This window comes from Camarhynchus parvulus, chromosome 11 (genome assembly GCF_901933205.1).
Source record: "Camarhynchus parvulus chromosome 11, STF_HiC, whole genome shotgun sequence".
Taxonomy (NCBI): Eukaryota; Metazoa; Chordata; class Aves; order Passeriformes; family Thraupidae; genus Camarhynchus; species Camarhynchus parvulus.
The window spans coordinates 9,494,887-9,507,327 of NC_044581.1; the positions used below are offsets into that span (position 1 = coordinate 9,494,887).

General features: G+C 44.4%; 1 protein-coding gene across 1 annotated transcript in view; it reads right to left on the reverse strand.

Moving 5' to 3' along the window:
* The window catches only part of LPCAT2 (lysophosphatidylcholine acyltransferase 2), a 30,047-nt gene extending 19,167 nt beyond the window's left edge, over nucleotides 1-10,880 (reverse strand). Inside the window, exons 1-5 of the mRNA XM_030955769.1 lie at nucleotides 10,718-10,880; nucleotides 5,220-5,359; nucleotides 3,990-4,207; nucleotides 2,631-2,743; nucleotides 543-603 (exon numbers count right to left, since the gene is read on the reverse strand). Of these exons, the coding sequence (XP_030811629.1) occupies nucleotides 543-603; nucleotides 2,631-2,743; nucleotides 3,990-4,207; nucleotides 5,220-5,359; nucleotides 10,718-10,837 (652 nt within the window). The 5' untranslated portion in view covers nucleotides 10,838-10,880. The remainder of the gene's footprint in view (nucleotides 1-542; nucleotides 604-2,630; nucleotides 2,744-3,989; nucleotides 4,208-5,219; nucleotides 5,360-10,717) is intronic.
* Between the last annotated feature and the right edge of the window lie 1,561 nt (nucleotides 10,881-12,441).

Below are 12,441 nucleotides of genomic sequence, written 5' to 3' on the forward strand. Positions count from 1 at the left end.
AAAACAGTTAAAGTCATGTTGCTCTCCTTTCTTAACTGAAGGGCAGCACAACAATCTAATGATCAGTGGTGCAATGAAAAATGTTTCTCTGTTAAAAATGGTTTGTTGTCTTGCTAAGTGCTATGCAAAGACATTTTGTAACCTGGCTGCTAAGTCTTGCATGGCAAAATTTACAGGAATGTAAGACAGTCCACCTGTTAGATGAGATAAAAGAACAACATCTAAGTTCATACATTCAACTCATAACAATCACAGTTAAGTTTCTCAGTAAATATATTAGATGAAAACTGTACCCAGAAAAATCCCCCAACTAACTACTCATATATGTCACAGACATTTTGAATCCTACACAATAGCACAAACCAGAAAAGTAAGCTGACTAGTATAAAAGAGTGGGTTTAGTACCTCTGAAACTTTAATAATGTCACGGATTACAAGAGTGCTGTTGTGGATGATATATCTTCACAAGTTCAGTCCTTACTACAACTATCAAATTAGTATCACATGTTTTTTTCCAACAGCAACGGGATGAAATCTCTCACCTTGTTTAAATGTGATCAGGCAGGATCGGTTTGTGCAGGTGCCTTCTGGGAAAATCAGCATCTTGGATTTAAAGAGAAAGAAAAATATACACACACACATATATTTTATAAAAGGATTATACCTTAGTATCTGTCAGGCACAGGCTGACCTTATGCAAGCTCTGTTGTACTGTATTACAAGAATATCACTACTGTTTCCAAAGGAAACACTCATATTAATGAAGGATGCTCACAGTATTATTAATCTGGTCCATCTTGACTTGGAAACCAATGCTCTCCAAGAAAGGAGTTCTGGGGAAAGGCCTTTATCAGTTCAAAAATATGGTACAAAAGGCTTTAAGTGTTTCACTTGTCATTTTAGTGTTGGTAACAATAAGTTGTTCCTCTGACAGCAGTCCCTTATTGAGTTGCTGGGTGTATAAATAGAGGAGTTTGGGCTGAAAGGAAGTACATGAGGTACTTGGGCACTCACAGTGAAGATGCTATCAGTGAGATGCCAGCTGTGATGAGAACACAGCTTGAGCAGCAGAGCAAAAGGCAGAGAAGGCATGTGCTGTGAGGCAGAGCTCTGATAGCACAAACCACAGCAGCTCTGAACCCCAGCGACTCAGACACACCAGCACCCAGAAGGTTTCTGGATCAGTGTCTGAGACAGTACATGAAGTGCACTGGGAACTGCAGTGACACACTGAATCTGGCCCCCTATGGAACACAAGCTTTGTATTTTCTTGTAAAACTACAGGATCATAACCAGCATTCTACAAACACCCCAGCACAAAATGGTCTGGATCAAGGTGTGCTCCCACTTCAGTCTGAATGAACGGACAAGGCCAGCTGTGAGAGAGGCCTCAGCATGTCACACCCAAGGGACACACACTGTTCAAGGGTATGACAGAGGCAACTGCACACAGCAAGTAACAGCCAGTCCTCCATGACACATCCTGTAATCAGAAAGTGTGGCCAGGGCACAGGACTAGGAATCACCCAGTGAAACCCTCAGTTGTACTGCCAACTCAGTCTTGGAGATTCCCAGATTACTTGACTCATAATCTATTTATGCCACAATACATATCTAGGTTTCATCCCAAGTGCAGCACTGGTGCAAGAGCCCATTTCCCTTTCCTCCCCATGCTGCTTCCAGCACAGATCAGGTCTACCAGGGGATTCACCTGAAACAGTTTACCAAATCACAAGCACCAGGGTAATCTGTAAGCCAAATATTAAAAAAAAATGGCATGTGCATGTTTAACTGATAAATTTCAAAAAATAATGGAGGCTCTAAAATTATTTAGAGCAATTATATTAGAAAAATACATTTATGAGTCAAAGTACCTGAAATGTTAAAAAAGCTTTTAGAAAGGTACTTATGAAGTAAAAATGTATGAAATGCATAAATAATGCCATTACAAAAAAAAAGTAGGTCTTCCTACATTTTTCTATAATGCCTTCCAAAAAAAAAAAAGTGTTGGTCTTCCCTACTTAAATGGTCTCTGTTTCTAGAAACTGTTCAGAAACTAGAGCAGTAAACAGCAGGTCTAGCTGTCACAGATACCTCCTACTGAAGTCTATTACCTTCACTTGCCTCTTAATTTTACTCAAAAGTTACTCAGTGGAATAAAAGTGAAGGAAATTCTTCCACCTCATCTGTACTCTATGTGAGAAACTGAAGTTTTGTACTAATCTTGGACAGTCTGGGTTACCCATCTCATCAACTGCTCATCCTCTACCTGGTGTGAGCACAGCTCTGCGGTCTAACTTCACAATACTGATCCACACATACCAATGCAATTCATCTGCTACACTGAAGGCAGCATGTTAAGACTTGAAAAGGGAAAAGAGAAAGGCAAGAGCATCTGCATTTGCAACAGCAATTGGTACTGGTTGGATTTAACTGATCCATTTGTCACAACAAAACTCCTTCTGGACACCAGATTTTTCCCTTCTTTACCCAGTCATATACCTGAGGGCTGACTCCGTTCCTGTACACTTTAAGAATCCTATCCAGCTGGTCCCTTGTGCCATTGTGATGCACAATGAACAGGGATTAGCAACACACGACAGAAGAGAAGTTAGTGGTGTGTTTATTACCTGTGGCCACTGGCCTCTCGACAGTGCCCGCCTGGTTATCTCAGCAACCGTGTTCTTCCGTGAATCATGGTCCTGACGAGAAACTACTACAGGCTGAAGGGATCTCAAAATGGCTGGGAAACAGATTTAAAAAAATTGCTTTATACTAGTGCTTAGAAAACACATGGGTTCAAGGCTTCCTTACAGCAAAAACATGTTATTTATATACTAGGAGACAGACTCCACACAAACGGCTTCCAGACTAAATTGATAAGACCATTGTTATTCTCATTCTGCAAAATGAGAAATAAGACACAGAAGACATACCCAGCCTGCCAGCTGAGGAGCTTTACAGTAGATATAAACATGCAAAATTTACCCAAACACATTCTAATAATATTGCTGTTATTTTTCACTAAGCATTTCCACACAATTCCAAAGAGTGACCTGATTGGGTCTGCTCATGGGCCACGCTCAGTCCTAACTTAGGCAGACTGCACCCAAAATGTAGTTTTAGCCTTCCCTTTTCTGTTACAAAGCATGCACAGCTTTGATGTAAATTACAGAAAAAAACCCCTCATTTAATCAGAAGTCTACATCAGAATGTGTGGACCTTTGTGATGAGAAACCTGGCAAAGAATTATCTTCTCTGTCCCAATCCTGTGCTTTTAAGCTAAAATCAATATATTCTCTGTCCATTTATTTTCTACAAAAACACTTTGCTATATTGCCTGCTGTGTTTAGTTCTGGGTTACTGTCTAGCCAGCAGAAAGTCTACAGCTGATTCTAGCAATAATGCAAATGGAGATTCTTTTTGTGCCAGAAGGAGGAGAAAATAATAGAAGCATGACTCATCTGATCTTTTCCATTCCCTGCATTTCCTTTTTGAGTAACTCCTCTTTTATTCCTTCCTGGTCTTGCTCCCATTAGAAAAATCCATAACATTGCCTGCAAGTTTAATCTTATCAATATGGTATTTTCCAGACTACTGTAGTTTGGGTCTGTTTTGAAATAACCTTCACTCAGATTTGTGGGCTACACCATTAAAAGACAGCAGTGGAACAGATTTTTTGAGCTACTACTGGGAGAATGAAAGAGAAAGTTTCCAGCCTGAGCAGCTGCAAAACATGCTTTCAGTATAAAAGAAGTTCAAAATGATATCATATTTCATACCTGAAAAGAAACAGCGTAATTTCTAGGCATTTTTACCAATTCAAAAAGATAATGTGTCAAAGGAATTCCGCTGGAAAATAATTTGTCAGTATCTTTGCAAGACAGAGCTTAAAAGTCTGCCCTTAAATCACTTTAGGAGATAAAATTTTTGGCCCAATGTCAAGTTGTTAACTTGTAACTTTCAGGGTTTTTTTCATAAATACTTACTGCCAAATACTGGAGTCGACAAATTCTCTGCTCTAGACACTATTGATGGCATTCCAGTCAGGGCACAAATAATGCCATCAAAAAAGCTTGAATGAGGAGCTGCAACAAAGATTGGCGCTTCTGGTAGACTTGCCACCTTGCCTTTCACTTTAACCCGGAATCCCATCATGAAGTACGCCGTGCGAGTCAGCCTGGAGAGGGTGGTCCGGACCATCCCCCTGGTAAACAGAAACACAAAAATCTCATCCAGCTTACAGTCAGTTTTTACTTTGTACTTCAAAAGAAAAGCCCCTAACAGATTTCCCATTTCTAACCAGCAATGGGGCCCCACACAGGGTAGCAATGCTACTCACCAGCAGAATGCAGGGCTAAAGGGAAGCGGGGAAGGGGACATCACCTTTTCCTGATGGAAGATAAGGCAGGGTACAGCCTCTTCCCAGGTACACTATTGCTCATGGCATATCTCATGGCATGGTACCATAACACTATTTTGAGTGGGGTAATTAGCAGATTTAGTGTCCTTTCTATAAGAATTGATGTAACTGATACTGTTTTTTTACTGTCAGTTTTAAATAAGATTAAATGACAATGTTTCCTTACTGGAACGTGTTCCCACGGGAGAGGACACATTCCTTTCATGGCACTCTCCCTAAACTTCTGGTCTTGCTAGAACTCACCTCCTGTGTCTCCTCCTCCTCCTGCAGCTGCAGTGCATCGTGGCTAGAAGGGAACTTCAGTACTTTGAGGTCAGAAGTGAGGGACTGAAACCCAGAACCCACAGAAGCAGCTGTGAAATACCACTTCAAGGGCAATGCAGCTGAGAGGAGCTGTCAAAGCTAATTTTGTCATAGAATCATAGCATAGCAGAAATGACAAAGGCTACACAGGAGCTCAGCCTATGACACCTTACAAAATACTTGCTCAATAAATTTATTTTCTCAAATGTTCCTGTAAGGATTATTACAGAAATAAGTCCTGGCTTACAGATAGTCTATAAATGTTTTTATAATTTTTTTTAGCCTCAAGACAACTGAAAATATACCTATTTAAAAAGGTCCACTATTCTTGTAAAATACACTTATTAAAAATCTGCTTCATATAAATGGGTAAAACTGAGGAATCCTCTTTAATCAAAAGGAGGAGTGAAAGGAAAAAAATGCTTTTGACTGTGGCTTTGTGTTATTAGAAAAAAAAAAGCTTAGTTTTCACAAATATTGGTCAGTTTTTCACCTTCTCCATCCTTCCAGTGGCAGAAATCCTCTTCCAGGCTCACAGAAAGTTGCAATTGATGCAGACAGCCAAGCTAGCAGTAAAATGAATGTGATGGAAATGAGACGGAGGGGAAGCAAAATAATCCCCTGAAGAACAGTCTGGAAAAAAAGAGGTGAAAAATCTTAAGAAATGGTATCAACAGAAATGACTCTGCTATCTGTATAGTTACTTTACAATTATTGTAAAGTACTACCATTATTGCTTTGTGATTTAAGGAAAGCTTTAATGATTCCAGTGCTCTTACGGGAAGTAATTAATGGTATTTCATTTTCACTTCTGAGTGAAGAACTGGAATATCTGAGTATTTACATTTTTGGCTTGGATGTAGCTAGACACAGAGGGTAAACTGAGTCTGCTGGCTCCAGTTTATATTTGGTCCTGGTCTGCAGGACACAACCAGCTCAGATGAGTTTGCCCAGCTGACACATATCTCCACTCCAGAGCTTTCTATCACTAGCTGCCTATCTAGAAGTCAAGTGGGATCCTTAAGATGACTAATTGTAGTCTTGCCCTTTCAAATGACAAATCCTGTGTTGAGTCACAATATTGCTGCAAGTGGTCTTCACTACTGCTCCAGGGAGCTGTGCACACACAACACAACTTCATTTCCCCCAGATGGGACTTAAACAAAACCAAGGTTTTAGAAGACCTGATTGCAAATAATCCTCAAACATCATCCCCAGCCCTCCCACAGGAATATTTAGCTGGCTTATTTTCATGCATAGCTCCAGGAAACAGGTGTGTTGGCACCATGTTGTACCACAGGCAGCTCTGGTACAGGGCAGGGCAGGAAGAAATTCTTAAGTGTTTTACCCCAGCACATTAGGTTAGAAACTGTATCCTGAAGGTTGGCTTTATGGTGCAACTGTGCAGATTGAGCAAGGCTGGGGCTGGGAGGCAGGTGAGCTGTGTGAGCAGCTCAGAGCCCAGCACTGCTGGGAAACCACTAAGGGGTTCAACTCCCTTTGGCACTAATCCAGCTCTGCTGCCACTCACTGATGAGGACCAGTTTATGTGCAAACCTATGCACAAAACAAAACACACCCCAAAAGAACTGTTATAGTAATTTTTAAAAATTTATTTTGGCTGTTTCTTCAAGTCCTCCAAAACTTATTTGAGAGTGTGTCACACACTGACAGCTCCACCAGTTCAAGTGTATGGGAGAAGTTCCTGAAGGAGAGTTAAGAGAGTTTAACTTATTCTTGTGAACTTACTACATTTTATGCTTTACTGGTTTTTAAGAAAATCTACAATGGAACAACAGTGTTCCTCTCTCAAAATCAACTTTTCTAGTCAGCTCTTTAACAATGGCCTCTTACTGTACAGAAAAAGCAAGGCTTTTTGTAAGACAGCTTTACAAAATAGTTTGCAGTCTCCTAGAGCTGTGATTATTAACATCACAGTGGATTTTAATTTACCTCCTTTCTTTAAAAAGGAACAAGTGTGTTATATTTGAAAATAAGCACCTTAGTGTATACTTCATCCAATTTTTTGATACAGCCAGTTGCTTCTAGTTTTCCTTCCACCAACACAGTCCTTTCCCTCCCACCAAATTCCTTCCATCTTCATGTAATGTCCTCTTACCCTCCCCTTGTCACTATTCAGGAGAGGCTCTGCCATCTGGCTCTAAACCCTCTGACACTGATGAGGATGAAGATGAATTTGGGGCCTTCAGGACTCACTTCTGTGTTACCACAGGCACAGTGGCAACAGTCCAAACATGACAGTGGATACACAGAGTAAATTAAGATGAGCACGATAAGCAGGTACACTGTGTTGATGTTTATGTTCTGCAAGCACTGCCATACAGTGTGTCTCCAAGAGAGATCGGAACATTTAGGTCTGATTACGTCTTTCTTTTATTTAACATTTCTGTGTAAGTAGCTATGGGATTTTAACCATAACTTTATGGGCAAAGGACTGCTCTGGATCACAGAAATGAGCATGACAGGTTTGACCCTAGAGATCTATTGCTCCCACTCACTCTGGTGCCAGTTGTGGCAAATATGAAAAAGTCAGCTAGGAAGATAAACCAACAAAGACTCCTTGGTAGTCTCCCAAAATTAGATTTGTTTTTTTTTTCTCTATATGCATCCTCTTTTACTATGATCAATAGTCCAGTTCAACATTTCAGCTGCATTCAGTTATCCAAAATGGGCAGCATAAGCATAAATCAGTGTGGTTTCACTTAATGTTTTTCTTAATGAAAAAAAGAATATATATCTACTGTCCTAAAATGAAAGATAGAGGATGTAACAGCAAAACCAAAACAATCCAATCTTCAAAACTTTAATAAATTCATTTATCTATTTTAGGCAGGTGCACAGGTGGTACTGATTTGCTGATGCAAGCTATTGGCTTTCTAGGTCACGGTGTAATGAGGCAGAGTTGGTTTCTGCTCCATCAGCTGCAGAGCAGGGTAAGAAAAGGACAGAAAAGAGGAAGGTCAAGGTAGACTAGAAAAGGGAAAGCATAGGAGAAAAACATACAGAGAAAAATACAAAGTGCAGTTACTACTCAGTAGGATCAGAGCCACTCCAGCTTCTGTGCAGTAATCACCAAGATAGAAGTAATCTGAGTCATCCAAAGAACCTTTTCCCACATACTGAATCACCCATGTACTTTCTGTTTACTGTGTCTGCAATAACTGCACATCCTGTCACTGCAGCAGTGCTTGCAGTCCAGGTCCTGCTCCCATAGCTGACTGATCTTTGATCAATACATGGGATTATACCTCCACTGATGGTAGGAACCTTAAAAGTGGAAAAGCAGGTCTATCAGAAAGCCACAGAATTCCATATAAAATTTTGTTCAACTGTAGCTGCTGTCAAGTTATCTCAGAAGCAGCAGCAGAGCAGGCTGGGGACCAGAGTGAAGCCCAGCTCCCACAGAAATCTGAAGCTGTGATCAGATGGACTGTCCCCCAGCAGTACACACAGGGCAAGACAGTGCTCCATGAGCATCCAGAGGATGTCACAGCTCTGCCAGGCAGCCCAGCTGCTTGCTTCCAAAAATACTGCTTTTAGCATGTCCACCACTGCAAAGTCCACTGAGCATCTCTTCTGAATAAACTGGAATCCAGTAATGACTTAACTAGAATTTCTGCTTTAGATTTGCAGTTCAGAAGTTAGGACAGCAAGGGAGCAATCAGGAGCATAAGAACTAAAACCCAGTAAAAATCTCAACAAGGAATTGCAGCCAACTTCAGTCAGAGGATGGAAACCAGAAGTATTTGACAAGTGGTTAAAAATCATTTGGCACATGAAGATGTTTAGCACAGCCCAACTGATCCTTGCTTTGCACATTCTAAAGAATGACAAATAAAGGGTGGCTTGTAAACTCTTAAAAAGACTGGCAAGAAATTGTAAAATCTTCTCACTCATTTTTCAGTCTGGCTGTTTCTATATTTGAAGCTGAATGAAATGCAAACAGCTACCCTGCCTCATTTCAAGCTTCTTTCATCAGGCACACAGCAGCCTTTACAGCAAGGTCACCAGCACATGGAAATCCTGCTGTGGACTCCCAAAGAAAGAGGGTTTTGAAATTGTATGTTTGTATTGGTATATGTTAAAGGAATAGTACAGAATGGGGAGACATAACAAGACTATCCTTAACATGCAAGAATGGAGAAACACTGCACTTGATGTGAACAGGAAGGGAGACTTCCCTTTTCTGAAGTCTATAGTAACACTGTCTGGTAAGGCCTTGATTCCCAGCAGGTCTGACTGGCAGTGCTGAGCAAGAGAGGAGCAGAGGTTCACAGGACAAAGCAATCAGTAGGAAGTATCCCAGTCCTTATGACCAAAGGGGAAAAGAACAGAAGGGAGTAAACCACAACACAAAAAAGGTTTTCTCTTGTGTGTTTTTCTGCTTTACAATTCTGTGACGGTTTTGCTCCTCAGCTCACTAGCACCAGGCCCTTATCCAGATGGGTGCTTTTCCTTCCAGGTGCTTTATGGAGTAACTTAAAAATGCAAGCTTTTGAAAGTAGTCTGTGCACCCTCCAGAAAAGACAGGCAGCGCAGAAAGCTGTTCATTTCTGGAACCTCATTAAGAAACTGGTTTCTTCAGGGTTCATGCCTAAAGCTACTGATCCAGATGCACTTGAAATGTGTTCCAGGCTGCTAGTAAAACACAGGGGATAAAAGGACTTGAAATTGTTTTCCAGCTTTCTCACATTTCCTCTACCCAGCTATCTTCAGGGCAAACATTGTTTATAACTTGACAAAGATCTACATGAAACATAAAATATTTAGTTGTATGTCAGCTTCAGATATTATAAACATCAGCAGAAAAGGCTGTAATTTCACCTACACAGTGATGTCCTCAAGCACATATTCATGTTTGGTTCATCAGCTAGTTTTTAAAGAATTTTTAAATCTTTTTTAGTTGTATGAGCATCCTGTAAGTCTAGCGTGTGCTTGTACACAAGTCATACTGGGACAGCACTCAGCTCAGAGCCCTGATTCAATTCACCCAGTGACACCAGACAGTGACCCAGTGGAATACTGGGTACCATTTTTTCTTGTACACTCTGCAATATGGAGCCAAGAGATTCACTGCCCCCTCCCCATCCCAGGCTTAAAATCAGCCTAATGCCAGTTAAGCATCTGAAACAGCATGACTGAAAAAGTTCTCTTCTGTTTTAGCTTTTCATACCAGAGAGAAATTGACATCTCAACTCTAAAGCTGAGGTATCTGACATGACTGACTGATGGGTAATACTTATTATTGAAACAGGACCGCTGTTTTCTCTGGGCATGATGTGTTATCAGCAATGATTGCAAAAATATTTCCAAAAGCTTGTTTTGAATCTTGTGTTTAAAGTTTTAAGTTTGAAGTCAGTGTGTATGCAGTGTGAAGCCCCTGTGTACGCCTTGCACAAGCATGCAGCTTGAGGACTCTGAAAGGTTGAAGCACTGAATTTCAAAAACAGTGACTTTTTTATACCGATTACCCTTTGCATCTTTGACCGTTTACATAACTTCCCCGTGTATCTGCTCTCTAGGTTAGATCAGGAAGTAAACTGTGCAGCACAGGGAAGGAAATGTTGTCACCAGCAGCCTGTTCCCGGCAAAGCCGGGAGCTGTGGATGTGACCCAGAGCCGGGGCTGCTCCGCTGCGCTGCGGGCGCGGTGCTGGGCACGGGCGGCTCCGGGCACGGGCGGCGCTGGGCAGGCCGGGCCCCGCAGCTCCGGCTGCCGGCGGCACTTTCAAACCTCCATCGCTCACACCGCGCTCTGCCCTGGCAAGGGGGCTCGAAAGCGACCGATGCCCCCAGCCCTCACCGCTGACAGCCCCGCGGAGGTCCGGGCGCGGCACGGAGCGCTGGTTCGGAGCCGCGCCCGGGCTGAGCCGTGCCCGGGGGTGCCGTGCCCGCCGCGCTCCGTGCGCATCCCAGCCCGGGCAGCGCGGCCCGGCCCCGGCGGCCTCTCCCGCCCACCCCCCAGCCTTACCCGCAGCTTGTCGCCGGCGCTGAGGCGGCCCGGGTGCACGAAGGGGTTGAGGACGATGGGCGGGCTGAAGGACTGCTGCCTGGGCAGCGGCAACACCCGCGGCGCCATCGCCACCGCCATCCCCGGCGGCTGCGCATGAGCCGGCGGCGGAGCCCGGGGCCAGCGGCTCAGGCCGGCCCTGCCCACCGCGGTAGCCCCGCCTCGGGCAGGTGAGGGCGGGCGGCTGCCGCTGGCTCGGGACCGAGGACGGGTGGTGGCAGCGTCGAGTTCCATTTGCCCGCAGCGCTAGGCGTGCCCTGCCCCGCGCCGGGGTCCCCGCAGCCCCGGCCGTGCCCTGCCCCGTGCCGGGGTCCGTGTCACCGCAGCCCTGCCGTGCCCTGCCCGTGCCCTGCCCCGCGCCGGGGACCGTGTGCCCGCCGCCCCGACCGTGCCCTGCCCGTGCCCTGCCCCGCGCCGTGCGCGCTGCAGGCTCCGCAGCTGAGCCGCGTTGGCCGGGTGCGATCGCAGGGCGATGTTCGTAAGCACTGGGGGTAACGCGGGCCATTAGCTGGGAGGGGAGAGGAGAGGGGCCGGCGCGGTCGTGGCACACGGCAGAGGTCGTTTCTAGGGCAGTTTTAGGTGCAGTTGTAGGTGCATTTTCACCGCTGCTAAGGCCGGTACAGTGATTCTGGTTCTGGAGCACGTGAGGTCCGCAGATCCGCTGCAGCCTTTCCCTGCGTGCCCCCTTCCCGCGGGTGTGCCCTGAGGGATGCGCCGGGAGCGGCCGGGCAGGCCCGGCGGTGCAGTGCGGTACCACAGCGTCCTGCGGCACCTCCTGCCTGGCTGCTGCTGGTTTCACCCCAGAGGAAGTTCCACGCTGACCACATTTAGGAAGCAGGCGTTTTTGGTTCTCACAGGAATCCACCCCAGTGGTGGGGCTGAGCCGCCAGTCTCAGTGCACGCTGGGCTCAGGCCGCTGGCCTCTTGCATGACATTGGTTCAAACACTTCGTTTTGCTATGGTGCTTTTCCAATTTCTCCTTCACATGAAAATATTGGTACTTCCTGGCACAATAGTTGTCTGTATGTTGCCAGACTGTTCGTCTTGCTGTAATGAAACTAATTATAAACATCTCATGGTTCCGTTCCCACTTTGACGTCTCTGCTGCCACAAAGATACCATCAGCATTCACAAAGCTTTATCATTATAAAATAATTATTTGTGTTGTGCAACTGCAGGTGCTTAAGGAGTAGTCATAATGATATATTTGGGCTAACTGAAGCCTGCCTATAATGGAAGCTTGATGAGTGTAGGATTTCCCTTGGCTGGTTTCCAGGCTTTCTCTGTGGTTGCCAGTCCTTGAAACCAGCATTGTCTTCTGAAAAAGCTGAGAGCTGTGAACGAACTGGATCAGCACAATTGTCACAGAAAGTAAGGCTGGGGGGGAACTCCAGAGGAGAAAGATCAATTCTACCTCCACCACTCTCGGCAGATGATTTTATAAGCTCTTTTTAAAAGCTCATGACTTCTCTAGCGGATCCATTCCAGCACTTCTCTGGTAATGTCTTGAAATTATTTTTTTCTGTATCTGAGAAGAATCTCATTGCAGATGCTATCCACCCTCAGTGGATGCAAGAACTGATCCTTTTCCTCTCTGCAGCTAGTTTTTGTACACTTGTGTAGTGTTATGATTCTCTTATGCTTTCACCAGACTAATGTTTTCAGATTTTCCCTCCCAGGTGCTC